This window comes from Camelus ferus, chromosome 2 (genome assembly GCF_009834535.1).
Source record: "Camelus ferus isolate YT-003-E chromosome 2, BCGSAC_Cfer_1.0, whole genome shotgun sequence".
Taxonomy (NCBI): Eukaryota; Metazoa; Chordata; class Mammalia; order Artiodactyla; family Camelidae; genus Camelus; species Camelus ferus.
In genome coordinates, this window is record NC_045697.1 from 5,359,288 (window position 1) to 5,379,789 (window position 20,502).

The following is a 20,502-nucleotide window of genomic DNA, read 5'->3' on the forward strand; positions in this document are numbered from 1 at the left end:
TAAGGAACCTAGTAGGTGCTTGGCAAACAAAAATCACTCTTTCTTTCTCCCAACCACATAAAGAAAAGTACCCAAATACTAAGGACTTAAATGACCCTTATCCTCATTTCATCCTAGCAGAATTTCCTGTGTTCACCTGCACTTTGAGAACTGCCCAGAAGTCCTTGTCAAGAATGGTCTTATAAGGTGGGGGAGGGTATAGCTCAATGGTAGAGCATAATGCCTAGCATGCACGGGGTCCTGGGTTCAATCCTGGGTATCTCCATTAAGATAAGTAAATACACCTAATTACCTCCCCCCTTCAAAACAAAACAAAAATAAAAATAAAAAGAATTATCTCACAGACATCACAGATTGAGGGCGCCTGGGAAAAGCTTCTGTGAGAGACTTAGAGTTTCGTGGCTGTGCCCTGGCCTGGGGTCAGTGGTAGAACAGCGTCCAACTCACTATTATGTCTCCAGGCTCCAGCTCATCTAAGCCCTGGGGGAAAAAGGAAAAAGGGCAGCCAGTTGTAATGCAACAGGCAGACCCGAGGAAAAGCAGTGCAGTGTGAAAATGTGATGGGAACAGAGCCTGGGGCCAGGAATCCAAACATCCGGGCTAATTCTAGTCCATTCCTCCTTGTGCAACCTTAGGCAAATACCCCAACCTTTCTGGGCGTTGGTCTCCTCATTTGGCAGAAGAGAGTTATAACTCCTGCTTTGTCAGCCTCACTGACTTGGGGTGAGGGTCTACAAGAGGTGAGTGCAGCTGGGGGACATATCTCTGTGTCTTTCCCCCCAGTATCTCCCCTCTTCTCTTGTCTCTCCCACCCTGGATGACGTTGGGGCAGGTGGGGGATGAGGGCAGGAACCAGCAAGAAGCCTCAGGTTTCCTGGCTTCTGAGTCCTAAGCACCTGTTCACAGTGGTGGCTTTTGAGGCCTTACTAAGTCCTTGTCACTATTCCAACAGTCACATTAACTGTTAACTAGAGAAGTGAACAAGCATGCGCCAGGTCACGTGGCCAGTTAGTGAGCACTTGACCCCAACCTTCTTGGCTCCAAGAATGATGCTCACTCAACTGCGTGCCCACACACAGCCCAGCCCAGCCCTCCTTTGAATCTCCAGGTGTCCTGCGTTTGCTCTGGACAGGGAAGCATCAGGACATGAGAGCTGGCAGAGCCTCCATGGAAATGATGGCCTTTTTCTCTGTTACCATTTTCCCCTAAATCTGTGTTCCCAGGGTTGACTTCTCAGCCCCCATCTTCCTGCCTCCTGGGCAGCCAGGTCCCCCAGGGTTTCTTCTGAAAAGTGGGCAGCAGTGTGGACAAGAGCCAGGCTCAGTGTTCAGAAGCCCAGTCTGCCGACCAGCTGCTCCACCAAACCCACAGGGACGAAGAGCTGCTCACGGAACCTCTGAGGGCTCCTCCTGTGTGAGAGACATTGTCTTCATTCAATTAATAAATATCGAAGCCTGAGCACTGTCCCAAGGTGCTGGGGCTTCAGAGGGAACCTGCACAGTCACTGCCTCTGGGTGCTAAGAGTCAAGTGGGGCAGAGACGGGAAATACATAAATAAACACGTAAGCATGTCCTATGCTGTCAGGTAGCAATTTATATGAAGAAAAACAAAGCAAGCTTAGAAGTGGTCATGAAGTGATAACAGTGCAATTTTAGACAAGGGAATAGGAGAGGCTTCTCTGACACACTAGAGCAGAAACCTGAGAGAGAGAGAGCATATGGACATACGAATACCCAAGGAAAAGCACTGCAGGCAAGGGCAACAGCAAGTGCAAAGGCCCTGGGGCACAGGTGTGTGAAAGACATCCAGAAGGTCAGAGGATTTACCATGGTGTGAGCAACTGGGAAAGTCTAGGGGGCATGGGGGCCAGATCATGTAGGGCCTGTGGGCAAGGGTAAGGACTCTGCACTTTACTGTAAATGAGATGGGAAGCCACTGAAGGGTTTAGAGCTGGGGAAGGGAAAGATCAGATTTAAATATTTTTAAAGACCCCTCCAGAGGTTTCTATGGAAGACTGGAGAGGATGGACCAACCAGCAAGCTAAAGGGTCTTAGAAACCATGAGATCAAGACTCACTGGAGGAAGGGGAACAGGAGGGATGTTTGCTTTGGACTTAAGTTAGACCAGATGACTTGAGTGCCTGACATCACGTTGCTCCTCCTCCCAGTGTGACACCCAGACGGTCACCAACTCTGTCTCTTGGACTTAGTTTCCTCCTGGGGCCCATCAAGTAGGTGCACCCATGGAAGGCTGTCCATGTGCCCAGCTAGCTCTCTGCTGCTGAACCCAGACCTTCCAGAGCACCCCCCCGCCCCGTGGACACGTCACCCCTGAGCCGGGCAGCAGTTTCTGCTGGTGTGCTGCCAAGATATCTCCTCGTAAAGCTGGGGCTTGTGGGGAAGAGGGGGGCATCCTGTTTTACAAAGACTTGTTTATTGGCTGAGAGGTTGCTCTTACCTACATCCAGGCCCCTGAGGCTCTGCTGGCCGGGTCAGCGGCACTGAGCTTCCAGGAAGAAATGCCCGCAAGCCACTGGCTACATGGGGGGGGGGGGGCAGGACTGGCTACACAGTTTTGGGGGTCCAAGTCAAAACAAAAATGCACAGCCCCTTGTTCAAAAGGCAGGGGCAAAGTGCATTAAAGGTGCTTACACAGAAATTGCTTTCCTTTCCTTGCGGCCTCACTCTGGACCTTTTGAGGGTTCCCTAGGTCATGTCACGCCCTTGCGCTCACAGGAACACTGGCAGGTGAGTGCAGACCCTCACAGGCACCCAGGGGTCCCACACTGTGACTTGGCATGTACACCAGCTGCCCGGCTCCGCCTCCTGCCAGCCACCAGGTCTGCTCAGCAGTGGGGAAGCGGAATCGAGTCAGAGACCTCCTCCTCCCTCAGACCCACTGCCCTGATCCTTGGCAGATGATGATCCCCAAGGGAGTCGCAGTCTCTGTTCTGGGATGAGCTAGGTACCTGAATTGGGGAGGACCAGAAGCTCACCCCTTCCAAGTTGCTCACAGAACACGTGCCACCATCATGCCCCACCTCCAGGTGCCAAAGGGTGTCTGTGCCCAGGCCTGCCTCTCCCCACACTGGCATCCAGGTCCCCGCCAGTAGAGGGTACCAGCAGTCACTGGGCGGGCGGGCAGAGACAGGGAGGCTCCAGGGTCACCAGGGAGGAGGGCAGCAGGCAGCCAAAAACTATCCCAGGAGGCAGTGGAGGCAGGTCCAAGCCCCCAGCACATCAGATGTCACTTATGAAACGTAAACTTGAAGATAAAATTACTAAGAACTTGGAGATGGTGACAGCAGCATGAAACCCCAAGCATGGGGCCCCTCTGACAGCGGTTCCCTGTGTAACTGCACTGGTCACAGGCCCATGAAGCCAGCCCAGCAGGAGGAGAAGGAAATCAGAATGGTCCCTGTAGCTCATTGTCAGGGGTTGGGCTTCATTCAAATGATTTTAGAGATCCTGTTCAATCCTGTGGATTGCAGCCCGTGTATGGTGCTGGACCTACCTGGCTGCAGACCGAGACCCGCAGCAGGCACGTCCTCCCAGGTGGAAACAAGGACCCAAGCAACACAGACTTCCCTCCAGGAGGAGCAGATTCCACTTGGGCAAATAAAGACCCCCAAGATCAACAAACACTTCCAAATCACTGAGCTTCAGAAACCAACATGTCCTGAGCTTCTCCAGAGGCCTGTTTCTCAACAAGACAGTGATGTCTCTCACTGTGCTCCACACTCTGCTCCCTTCAGCCAATGCTGGAACATTTCTTGTGGCCTCGACAAACTGCGTGCTCCGTCCCTCCTTAAATGGATGTGCTGGTGGGATGCCGCACAAAGCTAAGCAATCGCCTGAAACCAGTCCCATCTGGAGTCAGATGAGGTGTCATGGAATGACCCAGGTTCACTTTCTCACCCTCAGTTTACCCCCCCCCCCCCACTGAGGAACCATGGCAGGCTGCTGGGCTTTAGCTCCCTCATCTGCAAAATGGGCACAGTGAGAACCTACCCCAACTGCCTGTTAGATGGTGAAAATCAAAGGAGACCTGATTCTTGAATTCAGTTTAAAAGTAGAGATAACATAGATAAATAACAAGGACCTACTGGATAGCACAGGGAACTATATTCAATTTCTTGTAATAACATATAATGGAAAAGAATCTGAAAAAATATATATAGGTATGTATATGTATAACTGAATCATTTCCTGTACACCTGAGACTAACAGAACATTGTAAATCAACTACATTTCAATAAGTAAAAAACATTTAGAAAAGAAACCAAAAAAGAAAGCTATCTTAAAAAAAAGTGGAAATGTCCATTATCCAGGCAAATCATGCCAGTGCCTGTCCACCGCTAAAGGATGCTCAAAGCCCCAAAATTCTACCCACATCATGGATGGGTGGGGATGGGGGGCCCTTTGCACTTGCTGGTCCTTAGCCTGGATGGTTTTCTATTCCATTCAAGTGTCCCCCATGACCCCCTTCAGGGAGCCCCTGCTCCCAGCCACTGCCCTCTGTTTGATATACCACCTGGCTGGGCAGCATCTGTTTTCATTTCCTTCTTAGTGCCAGCAGCTTGCACTCTCACCCCTAGCTGCTCAGGGACTGGCACGCTGTATTGTCGCAGCACTGTCCCCAGCACCCCTCCACGGCTCCCTGGTGCAATGGACACTCGTCCAATGGATGGGTGCCTTGGGATCTCAAGCGGCCAATTCACACCTTTTAACATAAGAAATTATATTATTATTATATCAATTGAAGATTAGCCATATGAATTATAAAATCAATTGTATTAATTTAAAATAAAAGAGGAGAAAGGGAAGAGAAATTGGGGCTGGGAGAAGGAAGAGCAAGAAGAATTTCAGGGTCCTCAGGTCCTGTCCCAGCGTCCCCCAGCCCGGCTCCCAGGGGACCACTGGAGTCAGACCGAGGGCACTCCTAGAAATCCAGGCACGGGCGAGGGCTGTGCACCTGCCCCAAGCCCTCACCCATGAGCCAGGTAGCGTTTACTGGGTCAGGGGGTCGGTCCACTGACGCGGCTTTGTGAATCTGCTGCCCCTACTCCAGACCCAGAGCAGCTTGATTTGACCTAGAGGAAACTCAGGTGTCAGCTGCCAGGCGTGCTGGCATTTTAGGAGACACAGAAGTGCTCAGGATGATTCGCCAAGACGCCTCCTGGCGTCCCCGCCCAAGTCGCTGCTCGGTGAAGTTTCCAGCTCAGCCGCCACCTCTTGCATCTCTTTTTGGAAACCACCCTCCCCCAACCCCAGTGGCAGGAAAACTGGGTTTCCCATCATAAGTGCAGGTTCCTAAGTATTTATACAGAAGCTGCTTGGTGACCTGGGACGGGTCACTCGATATCTGTGGATATCAGCTGATCTGTTTGTGAAAGGGAATAAAGATGATCTTCTTTAAAGGTCATGGTGTGAATTAAGTGAAATAAGGCCTATTAGGCGCCTGGTAGAGTCTGACGCAGAGTAAGCACTTGTTTTGGGGATGGGCATTTGCTCCCCCCCCCCCCCAGGACCACACTGGGCACTGGCATAAAAAGCTGAAAAACCTATCAACCCATAGCCTGCCTCCAGCTCGCAGGAGGAAAAGATGTTGACAGACACATTTGGTGCAAGAACAGAAGCATGAATAGTCCTGGAGGTGGGGTGGGGGCCTGAGGCTCCACTATGTTAATAACCCCGGGGGGGGGGGGCAGAATTGAGATGATTATTCAGCATTGAAGGGAAGTATCTTCTCTCTCTGGATATTCGTGCCTTCCCTCCCGGTACCCACCCTGCACTTAACCCTGAGAGGGAGTGCTTCCTCAAATTTTGCTCCCTGGGCACCTGCTTGACTTCTGGGTTGGAATCCAGTCCAGTCCTGTGGCCTTGGGCAAGTCCCTTCACCCCCTCGAGCGGCAGTGTGCTCACGCGGGCAGAGGGATGACGGCAATGACCCTGCTTACTCCTCAGCTCGTGTGAGGGTTAATGAGGCTATGCACAGCAGGCGTTTGGCGCAGGGTCTCGCACCCGCACCTGCCCGACACCAGGCAATCCCCTTCCTTCCTTGGCGTCCACCTCGGTTTCTTAAGCTGCGAGATGGACCGGGGCGGCCTCTGCAGGACAGCTGAGCTCCAGGAGCGCAGGCTGGGGCGGGGCCGCACAGCTGGCGCACAGCTGGGCCTCGGGAGCCCGGCTGGGTGTCAGGGGAAGGGGTGAGGGAGCCCAGCGGCGAGCTGCGGTCCCCGCAGGGGGCTGTCCGCGCCGGACTCCGCCCCACAGCTGAGGTCCAGCTGGCTCCCGAGCTGGCGCAGGGTTTCGGGGACTCCAGGACCGGAGCTGGGGGCCGGGGTGCTGGGTTTTGAATCTGAGTAAGTTCGGGAGGGAAGAGGAACTACGGTGGGGCCTGGGGCTTGCCTCACCCGGCCAGGTTGCGAAGCTTCTCCGGAAACCCTCCCTGCAGGTGTAGAAGCGCAGCGAGAGGGAAGCAGAAGGGAAGGAATGTTACCAAGGGAAAAGCATCTCTCTGGCAGCCACCCTGGTCCGGGTCGCCATCACTTTCCCTCTAACTAGGAACCCTTCTACTTCACTGCCACCCTTCTCCTCACTAACGCCTCCCAGAACTTCAGAAAATGCAAAGCAGATCCTACTCTTAACCCCCCAGAAGCCAGTTCCAGCCGCGTTAGCCTCTCCCCACCTCAGGGCCTCTGTACTTGCCAGTCCCTCTCCGTGGGAGATTCTTCCCTTGACTTTTCTTCGAACTCCTGGCTCCTCCTCACCCTTTAGGTCTCAGCTCACAGGCTGCCTCCGAAGAAAGGTCCAAAGAAAGGTTCACCTCTTCCATGCCTGCATTGCGCTTTGTGTCACCACCCTGTTATCTTCCCCCCTTATCACACAGCCCCTTCAAGCCTCAGTTTTCTCATCTCTAAATGAGGACTTTGATTCCATTGGTGACCATGGTGCACCTCTAAGGCTACGTCCAGAACAGTTTCTTCAAATCTGACGTGAGTGGAGGGGTGCACGGAGCACTTACAGCAAGGCGACCTGGTCAATCTTGACTGTTGTCTGAGGGGGATTCTGACAAGTGCTCTGGCTCAGGCGCCAACACTTCCCTGGTGCTTTGTGGCCATTTGGATGTGTTTCTGCATTCACACAGGAGACAGAGGCAGCGGTTGGTAAAAAACACTGATCTGGTCTTAGGCACCTGCATGACCTTTGGCAAGTTGCTTACCTGCCCTGTAACTTGGTTTCCTCACCTGTAATATGGGTTAATAAGAGTGCCTGAGTCTTAGGGAGAGGATTAAAGGATTAATTCCGGGTCCACAGTGGCACAGCCTTCCACCCTTCCCATCACCATCCCAGGACAAGAACACCCCACCGCTTCCAACCCACTCATCCCCCCACCCTTAGGACCAGCCCCCTTAGCCCCTGGGGGATCCCGGCATCCTGACTTCCAATTTGCCAGCCGGAGTAGCCGCGGAGGCTACTAGCGCAACTAGCGCAACTAGCGCAAAGCACGACCATCCCGCCTCTGTGCCGCGTACTCTCGAGTTTTCCAGGCACGTTCCGATTCGAGTCACTCAGCTTCCTCCCTATCAGCCTGGAAACGATTCCGTTCCTTGGACCAGGAAACGGGCTCATAGAGGGAAGAGGCTAGGTGACATCGCCCAGCAAAGCGTGTCTCGTTTCGAAGCTCTGCTCCAGCTCTCACTAGCTGTGTGCTTTTTCCTGGTACTCAATCTATGCTTCAGTTTCCTTGTCCATGAAATGTGGATACCAATGGTGCGTGCCTGCCTGGTAGTGAGGATTCGTTGGCATAACCCACGTGGAGCGCTTGGAATGGTTTTTGTACGTACAAGGGCTTTATCCGTGTTAGCTGCAGTCACATCAGGAAGGACAGATCTGCCGTCACTCCTTACACCCAGCTTGGGACCGTAGGTGGTATAAGAGACCCACAAACCTGTGGAGAGCTCGTTCCCTTCGCACTCCCCAGTCCTCCCAGGAGTCATGGTGCCCATTTAACAGAAATTGAGGCTGAGTCTCAGAGAATGCAAGAGGGGTGTCACTCATCCTGCTCCAAATATTTGTTTCCAGTAGTTGTGTCCCTAACACCTGCAGTTTTTTTTGGTGGAAGGGCCCCAACTACCACTGGAGGATAGAAGCAGTGTATGGGTCATCCGAGAAAAGTGAGTATCTTTTTTAAAGTAACATCCCAAAATGCAGAGTCCAGCCTTCCCTCCAGGCAGCTCATCTGAGCGATTACAAAAAGACAGGGGAAGACACCCGGCTGGGAAGTCAGGGAAGTGGCCCTGAGGTCGCGCCTCCCTACCCTCCACGAAACCCCACCCACCCGGTTCCTGGTAAACCTGGCAAACGCAGCCTGCAGCTCCCCGTGCGCGGCGCGCGTACACACAGCCCCTACGCGCCAAGCGCGCAGAACCCCAGCCAGATTACAGCCCTGCGCGACTGCAAAACCCGCTTCCCATTGGTGGGGGAGGAGGCAGCCCCTGCGGTCCCAAAGCAACTTGTTGGGGTCCAGCCACCGACTGGCGCCGCCCTGGTGCCACAGTTTTCTCATCTGTAAAATGGGAAACAAAGGGCGCCGTGGCTGGGCTGCTGCCCGGACCCACTCATAGCCAAGGCCGATCATGCCGTCTGCTCCCATTCAGGCCCCGCCCTAATCAAGAACCGGTCGTTGAATCAGCTTTCACTGCCTGAGAAGACTGGACTTTGCTGCATCCCGCCGCGCTGCTCTAGGCCCAGGCAGATTCCGTAGGCTCAGAAAGGAGCATTAACTTGAACTTGCTAGAATTCACCATCCAGAAAAGCATAAATCTGGATTCCAGACCCCATGTCTGAGTCGTCTTTTCAGCCCCGGCTCTTTTGGAGTCTCTGGGAAAGTACACACACACACACACACACCCTTTTGAAATTCATCTCTTTTAAGTACTCATCATGAAGGGTAATTCCTGCCAGTACCAAGCATCTCACAAGCATGTCATTTCGTTTTATACCCATAATAACACAAAGAAATTGTAGCCACATCCCACACTTTATATATAGAGAAAATAAGGCTCAGAGAGGTTAAGTAACTTGCCCAAGTTCACACAGCTAATAAGTACCCAAACGGGGATTCCTAAGACTACACAGCCTGACTCCAGAGATAAGCTCTTTGCTTCTAGAAACACCACCTTCTCATCTGGGGAGAGGGGAACGAGGGTGTCTGCATGGACATCCCAGATCTTGGGACCGGGTTCAGCCCAACTCCAACAAGGCGTCGGATCTGATTCCTGGGAAGGCATTTCGAGACTCTCTGAGGAGGCTGAAGGCGGTTGTGTGAGACGGCGTGTTGGGGGGAGAGGTTCCCCAGGAGGAACCCCAGCAGGAGAAAGAAGAGCTGAGGTCACCGCGGTGTTCTTGGAAAGGAGTTCCCAGCGTTCCCGTGGGTGACTGGCTGCTTCGCTGTAAAAGCTTTGCGCCGTGGAATGGACCCCACGCGCACGCGCGCTGGGCACTCGCCCCCCCCCACCCCCTGTCCTTCGCTGATCTCCCCGCGCCCGCGCCCGCGCCCGCGCCCGCGCCCGCTGTGTTCTGAACTATGCGTCTCACTGCTGTGTTGAACCGCGCGACCCAGTCTCCAAGTGGCTTCTCTGGGCCTCTGCCTGAAGTCTCTTTCTGAAGGCTGGAAGCCTCCCAGTATATCATTTCTCAGGGCTTATCTCCCCCAAACCCCCAATCAATGTCTATCTGTGGGTCTCCACCACTCCCCTCCGGGCAAGATTATGCGTGAATGTCAGTGGCACCCGGTCCAAAGTGGCAAAACCCCTTGTAGGGAAGTTGAAGGGTGGCCTTGAGGTGTATGTGTGCCTCTGTGAACTGGGGCTGTGTATTGGGATGCGTGTGTGTTGATTGTGGGTGTTGGGCGTGTGCTGTGTGGTTGGGTATGTGTGTTGGTTTGTGTGTGCAGGGTGCGCAGCATGTGTTAGCTGTGTGTGGTTTGGCGTCTGTGTGGGTTGCATGAGTGTGCGTTGCATTGCATGTGTTTGGGAAGCGCAGTTTGGGTATGTGTATTTGTCGGCTGGATGTGTATGGTTGGTGATGTGTGCTGGTTTTGTGTGTGTGCGTGTGTAGTGACTGCTGGTTGTAACGCGCTTTGCATGTGTCAGTTTTATGTGTGTTAGATGTATGTTAGTTGTGGTGTATGTTAGTGTGTTGTGTATGCGTTGGTGATGTGTTGGTGCGCGCGCGCGCGCAGACGCTCTCCAGAGCGGAGGGAGCCAAGTCCAGCGTCCAGCACCGGCGCTGCAACCGGCAGGGGCTGTGGGCCCGCGGGGCCGCGGGAGGGCGCTGCTGAGGAGGCAGGCCAGTGGGATGAGAGGGTCGCCGTAGGCCTGGAGCGGGGGTGCTGTGCGCGGCGGCAGTGGGAGCCGAGTGGAGCGGAAGGAAATCCGAGCGTCTGGGACGGGCACACTGGGGTGCTCTGGTGAATGGACACGGGGGTAGTCGAGGTGCTTCCCCCTGCGGCCGGCGGCGGGGTCGGGGGAGTGGCCCGGCCCGGCCGCGGTGTGAGCGGCTGGGAGGGCGGAGACGGAGCCGCGGAGGCCGCACGGCCCCGGGGGCTCGGCCAGGCCGGCGCCAGCCGCCAAGTTGAAAGGCGGCCGCGGCCTCTCCTCGCTGCTTCCCACTGCGCCCCCAGGGCTCCAGGCGGGGCGCAGGCCTGGGCCCGGCCGGCCTCACCTCCGCGCCTTGGGTCACTAGGGGGCATCGGTCGTTGCGCGGCCAGGGCCAGCCTCACAGCGGTAGGATTCGCACTCACGGCTCCCGCCTCGTGCCTCGTGAGTAAGTGTCTTCACTGGGACTCCCGAGCGAGCTGGGCATTCAGCCCCGCGGTCAGCGAGGGGAGAAAAGAACCCTAGAACAAGGCGCCCTTAGTGTGAGCTCTCCAGCCCCACCCCAGCTTCGCAGGTCCCCGACCGGCCGGTCCCGCCGACCTGCACCCAGAGCTAGGAGCGCCCCTGGCCCCCTGCCGCCTGGTCATCTCAGTCCTCCGCGGGCTTCCACACCACGGACTTTGGTGTCGCCCCCGAGGTCAGAAGCTGAGTTCTCCAGATTGAGACTTCCATCTCCTCCCCAACAAAACGAAAATGCCTTCACAGTGTGCAGGGCAGGTGAGATGACTCTCTTGTTCCCCAAGGAACAGCACTTGCTTGTGGTCAGGGCTGGAAGGAGTTAAATTCGTAGCGCTAGGGCCCAAGTTCTGAGCGGCCCGTTTTCCAGTCCCAAAGAGCGGGTCGGGCAAGAAGTGACCCTCAACGAGTGAGAGCTGGGCAGTACGGGAAAGCGTGGATCCCCAAGTGGAATCTGTGTTCGAATCTCCGCTCCCCTAACTGGCTGTGTGACCTTGGGAAAACCACGTAACCTCTCTGGACCGCAATGCTCTCTCATAAAAAATCTCCTAGTGTTCTTGGGGAGCGCGGGGGAGGTGTCGTGTGCCGGAACTCCAGCTCACAGTAGGCTGCGTTAAGCGCCGGCTCCTCCTCCATCAAAACCTCCCAGCGAGGTAGGTGGCTACTCTGCGCGATTGATCCGACGTTTCCTGCCAGGGAAGGAAATTGATCCGTAAAGGATCAGACCCGGGAACCCCTGCCCATTCTGCCCTCGTGTGATAAACAAGCAACTGCGTTCCAAGGACTAGGCTGGACGAGAAGCAGTACCCCAGCCCCTCCTCGAATTCCTGCTGGACCCAGCTGAATCTGGCTCAGGGTCCTCACCCCACAGCAGCGCGCCGCCCTGACTCAGCAAACATTTATTGAGCACCTTATGTGTGCATGCCTGGTAGAGGGAGGGAATTCAGAAACAAAAAAGGGAGCAAAGAAAGGGCTGGACGAAAAGAAACAGAATGGGGAAACCAGGAGACAGAGAAGTGGAAGGAGATCCGGACCCAAGGCGGGCAGAAGGGCTGGGGCGCGCGCAGAGACGGGCACGGGCGGGGGTCTCAGGGCGGCGGCGAGTTCCAAACCGGTGGGGGAAGGGGACGCGCCTGCCTCGCCTGCAGCTACCGCCTTGCTGGAGCCGCGGCGCGTCTGCCGAGCGCGAGCCGTTGCTCATTACTGCAATTATGTTGCTCTAAGTTTGCTTCGACCCTAAATTGCCAAGTTTCAAGGAGCCAGGAGGCCCTAGAGGCCGGGCCGGAGGAGACACCCGATCCTGCCCCGCCATTCCCTTATCCCGCACACGTGGAAAAGACTCCAGTGTTGCCGACGCACCGTGAGCTGAGAAAATTCAGATCCACCCGGTATTCCCTGGGCTACCTCCTGCGCGGGGGCTCCTTGACACTTGACCAAAATCCTGGGGGCAGGGGAAGGATTCTCAGGCCCATTTCGCAGATGAGAAAACTGAGGAATGGAGAGACTGAGGGATCTTCCCTACCCAAAGTCAGTCAGTCAGGAAGTGGCAGGGCTGGAATGAACCACCTGGGCTTGTCTGACTTCAAGTTCACTACCACCCTCAGGATAGAAGAGTCGCTAAGGGTGTTCCAGAAAGGAACCCAGAAGATCTGAGGAAGCCAGGGTCACTAGACTTGCTGAGTTTATAGAAGGGGGAAATCCTTTCCGTGTCTGCAAGAAACAGTGATGTACCTCGGCCTTCAAGCGCCTGTAAAGGGCTGAGTAGGCCGATGAGTCTGAGACATTTTCAGGTGGGACACCCCTCTTTTGGGGATGAAGAGGCCCAACTCGGGTTCTGGCCGTGCCTGTGTTAGCGCAGAAGCCAAGGACTCCCCTAGACTATCTAGTGCAGCAGAACTGCACTCCGAGGCAAGCTTGCTTTCTTTTCTTAGGGAGGGTAGTTGTGACAAGTTCAGACTGCGGCCCCAGCCTTCTGGACAGAACCTTTGGCGGAGCTGCCGCGGCTGCAGGATCTGACACCCAGGGTACCCCGGAACTTGCCTGGCGCCAGCTGAGAGCCTGCCTAGAGTGCGTGGGCGCAACCCTTTGCTGTCCTGCAATTCCTAGGCTGACCTCCCACCCCTGGAGATAAAAACGCCCGCAGGGCGCCCCAGACTCGGTTTCCCGGTTGTGTGAGACAGTCTCCGTCTGTGGAGAAGTCCATCCTCCGTAAGTCTAACGCCAAGTACTTCGGGTTTTGCTGTAGGGTTCCTTGGTCTGCTGTAGGCTGTTCGTTGCAAAGACTCACTGCAAAGGCTTCCAGGAGCTGCCCTGCGTGGGGTTGGGGAGCGCGGGACAGAGGTGTGGGGAGAGGGCGCAGATCTGGTGAAAATTAAGCCAGGGCCCCCAAATCGAAAGGGAACTGAGCAGCGCCTGGAACATAGTAGGCTTTATTTACTAGAGGTCATTTTCTGTGGTCAACATCCTTGCGCAATTGCCCCCAGAAGGCTAAACTTGGCACTTGTTCAAATATATTCTGCTAGCCTACATTTAACCTACTATATAAAAGAAAAACCAAGTTTGTAGGCAGGGATCCTGCAAAGGACACACCAAAGCGGGAAGTGTATGGTCAACCCTGGGTTTTCAGTGAAGTGTTTTGTTTTGTTTTGTTTTGTTTTTTAAGGGGTTGTAATAAGGAGTGTGAAGGCGGTCACATTCTGGCAGCTCAAAATTAGTTCCACAAACCGCGTGTACACAGGCAGCAGCGATTTAGAGAAGCAAACCAGGGCCTCTCCATCCCCCACCTGGCCTCCTGTGGGAAAAACAGGTTTGTGGGGGTGGGAATTGTCTGGATTAGCTGTCTGCAGTCATCAAACCATTTGGGTGATTCGCTTTGTTTTCATAGACAGGTTAAAAGGGGAGAAAAAAGAAAGAGTCGGTTATGGGTCGCCTGAGCAAGTGTCGATTTCAGCTTAAAGTGAATTGGAAAATTGAGCCTAATTATCCTAGGTAATTGCTTCAATTCTCCACTTGACTTTGCTAATGCAGATCTGTCCTGGGGTATGTTCAAAAAGACAGCCCCCTCTGTCCCTGAATATCTTGTCACCTTTGAAAAGTTGCTGGCGTCAAACTACCATCAAACTGAAAGGCAATTGTATATGTGATGAGACGGCAAGAAGTAAAATTAAAAGACTAAATCAGTAAGATCATTTCTTGTAGCTTAAAATTAATTTATTTAACAAATATAGCTATAATATAAATGATAATAAAATTTCAAATATACAGTATATTACAACAATCCCTTCCAAAGGGAATCTTGAGAGCCACCCAAATGTACTGTTAAATAGAAACAGAATTTTTCGTTTTTATTTTACAATTTTTTTTTCCGGTACTGGTGAGAGAGAGGTCCCTTCTACCTACCTTTGTCGCGCATCTCTGCATCCCTCCCCCCCAAAAGCAAATGTCCTGCTGTTACAGTTCCTAAGTTTTCCAATGGAAGGACCCAGGATCCAGGCATGTTCTTCTCTTTCTCTCTGACTGTTCTCATTTTCAAAATCTTCCAACACGAATTTTTCTGTGCTTTTCCTGCCTAGTGTCACGACAGGAGGCAACAATGCAGGAGACCTGGCCTCTAGTTCTGGTCCAACCACGAACTCTGCTGGGGACTGTGGATCCATTTCTCAACCTCTCTGGCCTCAGTTTCCCCATCTATAACACAAGGGGGTAGATCTAGATTCTGGAAGAGCTTTATGGGACCCTTCTAGCCATTCGGGGGAGGGGATCAGACTTCAGAGAGTGAACTCAGGGAGCAACCGAGGAAAAATCGGAGCAGTGTGGGGTTTAAAGGGAAGCAGCCAGGTGGTGCCGAACAGGGAGCGCCTGGGGAAGGCTCCTGCTGTTTGCTGAAGCCCAGCGCTGGAGGAATCGGCGGGCACCCAGTAGGCGACCCCAGGCATCTCTATGTCAGGTGGTACATGCTGTAGCCTACGTGGGCTGTGTAGAGTCCCACGGGCGCCACGGGCAGCGCAGCGCGCTGGAAGGGGCCGGAGGCGCCGTAGAGCGAGGCTCCTGCTGCGGCCGCGACGGCCGCAGGGCCGCCGAGTGGGAAGGAGAGGCCGAAGGCCGCGGGGGGCAGCATGGGTTTGGCGGCCATCTTCAGCTTTTCCAGCTCTGCCTCCTGCAGTCTCTTGGCCTTGGCCCGGCGGTTCTGAAACCAGATCTTCACCTGCGTTTCGGTGAGGCTGAGCGAGCTGGAGAACTCGGCGCGCTCGGCGATGGACAGGTACTGCTTCTGGCGGAACTTGCGCTCCAGCGCCAGCAGCTGTGCGGTGGTGAAGGGCGTCCTCGGCTTGCGGTTGGTCTTGTGCTTGCGCAGGGTGCAGGCCGGGGGGCTCAGCCGCCCTAGGGGGCCGAGAGAGAGAAACGCAGGGGGTTAAGGATCGGCGCAGGAGACTAAGCCGTCCATAAAGGGGTAATAATAGCCAATGACAACACCCGCTATTCGTTTTCCATCGAGCACCGTTCGAGGCACTTGGAAAATATTTTTTTCCAATTGCCACCGCAACCCTGCAGGGTAGACGTTTTTGCCTATCTTTTGCAAATGAGGAAACTAAGATTCCAGGGGAAACATATCATGTTCAAGGCCCGAAACAACTGAGAAAGGGTGGAACAGCTCTTAGGAAAGCCTTTCACAGTGGGGCCTTCTCCCACCGCCACGCCACATGGGATGGTGGATGCTAATAGAACAATGAAACAGGCAGAAAGAGGCCCTGCACCCAGCCCAAGATCACAGTTTTATGCGTTGGCTAAACATTTATTTATCTTTGCTCACCAAGTGCTCAGCACTGAGCTAGGCCGTTTTGTGGCCTAGAATCGAGATCTCCAAATTCCACACTCTTTCCCTCGGAACAGCGCTTTCCTACAGGGTTCTAAGCGCAGTCCCGGCAGAGCCAAGTTGGTGCAACCCCGGATGTCACGAACGAGGCACTATGGACAAGCCTCAAATATAAAAAGTACCATGGTTTGGGGAGACGCTTCATTTTAACAAGGTGGCTTCTTCTGATTGTTTCTATTGTCTCCTGGGCCTCTCCCACCCCGAGCGCCTGGGCCCTCTGGTCACATTCACATGTATGTGGGGAGCGGGGACAGAGGGGTGTGCAATGGCTTCTCCACCTGGACCTCAGTCCACAGAGATCAACACCGCTGGTGGCGAGCTGTCTTTTTCTTACGGCGTCACAATACACCTCAAGGATAGGTTGTGTGCGAGCACCCCCCGCAGAGGGCTCACGCAGATCCAGGACGGGGTCCAAGGGGCGAGTCAACCCCTGCCACACCCAGCGGCTGCGGCCAGTTAAAATCAAAACGTTGAACAAATTATTCCCGGGACAACAGAGACCGCGTCGACTTTGGGGTCGGAACCCGGGCCCTAAAAATATTCCCAAGTCCTGGAGAGGATGCCTTGCTTATGCAGCAGCTTCCCTCGGGAGAGAAATGAAGTCAAATTGAGAATGTTTCACTATGCGGGTTTTGCCTAATTATGCATTTTTGGACGCTTAAAAAAAAAAAAAAGATCTTTGGGCCCTCAGGCCGCCAGGATGTGAGTCAAGCAAAATCTCGTGTTAACATCCCCCCTTTTTCCCAGCTCGAGGCCATTGAGAGTCCGGGAAGCAGTTGGCCCCCGACTCGCTTTCCGCCCGGCCACCCGAGGGGCGGGCGCCGAGGGAAACGTCACTCCCATCGGCAGCAACAGCCCAGCGCTGGGCCACCTTCTCCTGCAATTAGGCCCAGGGAGGGGCCTGCCTTTCAAAGACGTTTAAACCCCAGATAAAAATCATTCCTCAGCATCACGCCATTGAATTCGGGTTGCTATTATGCCGCACAAAATAATCGGAGGAAACGAGGAAAACTTGGGAATTTCCCGTGCTCCTGAAATATCTCCGAGCGTGTTCACTGGGCAGAGAAGCCAGGGGGCCTCGAGGCCTCGGAACGACCCTGAAGGCTCCTTTCGAGGCTGGAGTCCGCTTCAATGGCCCAATCCTAGACATTTGGGAGCTCCTGACCATATTGGAGGGGGCGCCTCCCACTAATGGACTTGATGCCCCGCCCCCTCCACTGGAACCCGAGCGCCCCCCTCCAATGATCCATCCACCCTAGCACCCACTATCTACCTGAAACAACATGAAGGCGGAGGTGGGGTGGGGTGGGGGATGGGGGGTGGTGGTAATTTGCAAGAGCTTCAGACCCTCTGTTCAAAGAAATACTGTATGGAGGGCCTGGTTGGGGGAGGAGAAATGGGAAGGGGCGTTAGGGGCTTCTACTACGAGAAAGTGAAACTTGCGCGCTGCAAAGATGCCCTCACCACTCGAACCCGCCCGTTGGGGTAACGGCCAAGTAAGGGGGCTTAGGGTGTGACAAAGAAGCCAGAACTCCTAGGGTCGTTTGGTGGAGGCAGGAGGAGACGGTGCCCAGACACCCGTGTCCTACAAGTGAACTCCTACCTGCAGGGTCACCCGGCCAAGGTAAGAAGCCTGCGAAAGTGGACCTGAGAGCTGGGCCTCAGCCAGGCCTCGAACCCTCTTCCTAGGTGGGAGTGGGGAAAGGCAGAAACCCCTGGCCTCCCCGCCAACCCATCTGCGGCAACGGCTCCAGGTACCCGGCTGCAGGTACGCAGACACCAGAGACAAGCAGGCGCCGGCGCTCGGCCTGGGGCCCTCGGGTCCCACAACCCCGCCTGGCCCCCTCCCCCGCCACCTGAGTTCTGGCTACTCACTGGCCGGAGGCGGGGAGAAGCGGGGGTTCTGCATCCACGGGGTCCTCTCGGGTTTCTCGGGGCTCTCAGCTTTGACGAGGGCATCGTCTGGCAGCTTGAGGAGTCCTCCCACCGAGAAATGGCCGAGCGGTCGCGGCGAGGACGGCGCGTCTGGGGCGCCCAACGACCCAGGCCGGGCGCCCAGGGGCTGCGCGGAGCCGCCCGCCGCCTGTGAGCCCTCGGAGGCCGCCAGGACGCTGTCCTTGGCCCCGGGCTTCCTGTGATCGGCCATGAGCGCCTCCACGCTGAAGGGCAGAAGCGAAGGAGACACTTTGGGTTTGGCCCCCTCCTCGTCTGCGCCCATGGCGGCTGCCGTGGCCGAGGTGGTGCTGGGGGTCTGGCCCCCGCCGCTCCCCGCCGGCTTGCCGAAGGCGGAGTCCTCCACTTTGACACCGAGTGGCAAAGAAGTCATGTCAGCAGCCGGGGCCATGCAGAGCCGGGTCCCCCCTCCAGCCGCAGCTCGGGCCAGCCGCCGGGCATGAGCTTCGGACGGGTTGGGAGCGCGGCCGGCCTCTGGGAGCGCCCGGGGCCCTGGCCGGGCGGGCCTTCCCGCGCGCGCCTCCTGCCCCTCCCCAGAAGGCCAGCTCTGGCGCTCCGGGCCTGGTTCTCCGCTGGCGCCGCGGCGCAGGCCGAGTTCCCGGGCGCACTAGCCGGCTCCGGGTCGGGCAGCCGCTCCCCAGAGAACTTGTTAATAAGGCGAAGCCAGCGCGGCGGCGGCCAATCAGCGCGCGAGGGGGCGGGACCGGCGCGATCCATTGGGCCCCGCTCCTGCGGACTTGCCCCGAGGCGCCCTGGGCCTGGGGGCGCGCAGGGCAGGGCCCGGCCCGCGGAGGGCAGAGGAGGGGAGGGGGCGCGCGAGAAACTTTCCTCCGAGCTAAAGCCCTGGCCGCCTCTCTCCGTGTGGGTCGCCCTGGGTCTCTATTTTTCTGTGTCTTGGATTCTCTCTCGCTCCTTTTCCTCTGCTCTCCCCTCTCCAACCCTTCCCTTATCGCCCCTCTTCCCCACCCCTCCCTTTTCCCTCTACTTTCCTGTTTCTCTCTCTTATCGCTCCTCTTACCTTTCTCTTTAGTCAGTTGCTGTCCGTTTCTCCCTAGTGAATAGTAGAGGATAGTTTGCCTACCACGATAATTCGAATTGAGGCCATTTCTTACATATTCCTTTTTATAGTTTAAAAAACCTGCAGGGTTAGGTATTACAGTATAAAGACATAATAGTTTCTTTTTTAAACGCCTTCATTTCCTTCTGTTTCAATTTTCAAAACTTTACCTCTACGTGAAAGTGGACCTTTGTCTTCTAAGCACCTGACTGAAGTTTGCCTAAGCCACGCTCCTGTGGTGCTATGAATGTTAAGAATAAGAATACATTGTTACCCGGAATCGATAATTGAGTTTCATACCTGATGTGCGCTTTCTCCTCTGTGAACTACTTTTGGGAGGATTACAACACGTATACCAGCGACGGGCTTGGGGGAAGGAGTTAGTTCTTTTAATATAGAACTTAATGAATATAAAACCAACAGAAGGTCAAAAAACACTGATCTGGCCTTAACATGACCTCGAACAGCGCACCCGCAGAAACAATAACACCTCGCTGTCTCTGGATCGCTGATCTCGGTGGGGTGGTGGGACAGGCACATTTGGGAGAGAAGGCCGGGAAAAGATGACTGTTCTCGGGAGGATCCTTGGTGCTGGGCTGGAGAACTTTTATTTTGTCAGTTTCGGAGGAAACGTGATTTTATTTTTTGCTGTTAAAAAACATAGAGGCAAATGAGATGAGGGTGTGGGGAGAAGTAAGATTTACACAAAGTGGGGTCGGGGCTCGGCGGGTTTTCTGCGCCTCCTCTTTATGGCCTCTTATCCCGGGGCCCAGGCTGGCGGCTCCCGGGGAGCTAGCGGCGGTGATTGGCGGCTCTCCGGGACCGACCATTGATGGCTGCGGGGTTCTAATCTCCAGGAAACACAAGGGGCTGCCGTGACCATTTAGGGGGTAATTATCCGAGCGCGGAGGGACAGCGAATTCCCTCGCCTTTTAACTGGGCGCAATAAAAACTGTAGATTAGGGGAGTCCAGATTAAGGAAAATGAATTACTAAAGCGGGAACTTTATTACCCGGACGGCGTCCGGGGTCTGGCGGGAGGGGTCGGGCTGCGGGGGCTGAGGCGGCTGGAAGCCTCACATACGTCCGCAGAAGCTCAGGCCCGGGGCGGGTTCGGGAATTCTCGGTCTGTGAAGTCTACGCCGCCTCTCCAGACTTCTTAGCCCCCGAGACTGCAGCACAAGCATCGGGCAGTGTTTAGGGCCCCCAGCTCGAGTCAGGCCCGGCTGGAGCCACGGCGCAGGGACACGGCCTCTCCAAAGGCACCAGGGACCAAGGAGAACAGTGTCCCTCCTCCAGGCGGGGAAACCGCGGCCCCAGAGGTTTGCCTGGGGGCACAAGGATGTAAGGCCATACAACCCAACTTTAGAGCTGAGTGATCTGCCGTTCAGCAAGGCCGTAGGCCCAACATCTTGCTAACAGCCTAGCCCGGATGGCCAACTTCTATTGCCCGCATTTCCAATTAAACTTTCCCTGGAACGGGCGAGCCGGAATCTCACTCTGTACTCGGATTAAAGAGGGAGAGGAAACCGAGCCTTCTTGGCTGTTTAGGTCAACACTCAAAAAGTGAGCAGTGTGTCTTTCGGATGGGACCTACTTTGTTGCACCCTTGCCTCCCAGATCACCTTGAGAATCTGATACAACTAAGAACTTCCTAACTAGAAAACGCACATCAGCAGAAACAACTTCAAAGGCTCTGTAGCCACTTGGAGACCTCCA

At 55.2% G+C, this 20,502-nt stretch overlaps 1 protein-coding gene across 2 annotated transcripts; it reads right to left on the minus strand.

The window, feature by feature from the left end:
- Nucleotides 1-14,089: 14,089 nt before the first annotated feature.
- On the minus strand, nucleotides 14,090-18,356 carry MSX1 (msh homeobox 1). 2 transcript variants are annotated; one of them, XM_032493876.1, is made up of 2 exons: nucleotides 17,650-18,356; nucleotides 14,090-15,281 (listed from the first exon to the last, which is right to left on the minus strand). In XM_032493876.1, exons 1-2 carry the CDS (start codon nucleotides 18,116-18,118, stop codon nucleotides 14,839-14,841), a joined length of 912 nt encoding a protein of 303 aa, XP_032349767.1. In that variant the 5' UTR covers nucleotides 18,119-18,356; the 3' UTR covers nucleotides 14,090-14,838. The 2 variants fall into 2 exon arrangements, with proteins under 2 accessions (XP_032349767.1, XP_032349761.1); XM_032493870.1 differs by having other exon boundaries at nucleotides 14,090-15,290.
- Nucleotides 18,357-20,502: the final 2,146 nt, after the last annotated feature.

Bases quoted from the DNA above. Each gene is read 5' to 3' on its own strand.
- MSX1 (XM_032493870.1), bottom strand. From the start codon at position 18,118: ATGGCCCCGGCTGCTGACATGACTTCTTTGCCACTCGGTGTCAAAGTG. The intron at 15,291-17,649 runs GTGAGTAGCCAG...TTCTCTCTCTCG, and splicing joins CTTCTCCCCGCCTCCGGCCA to GCCCCCTAGGGCGGCTGAGC.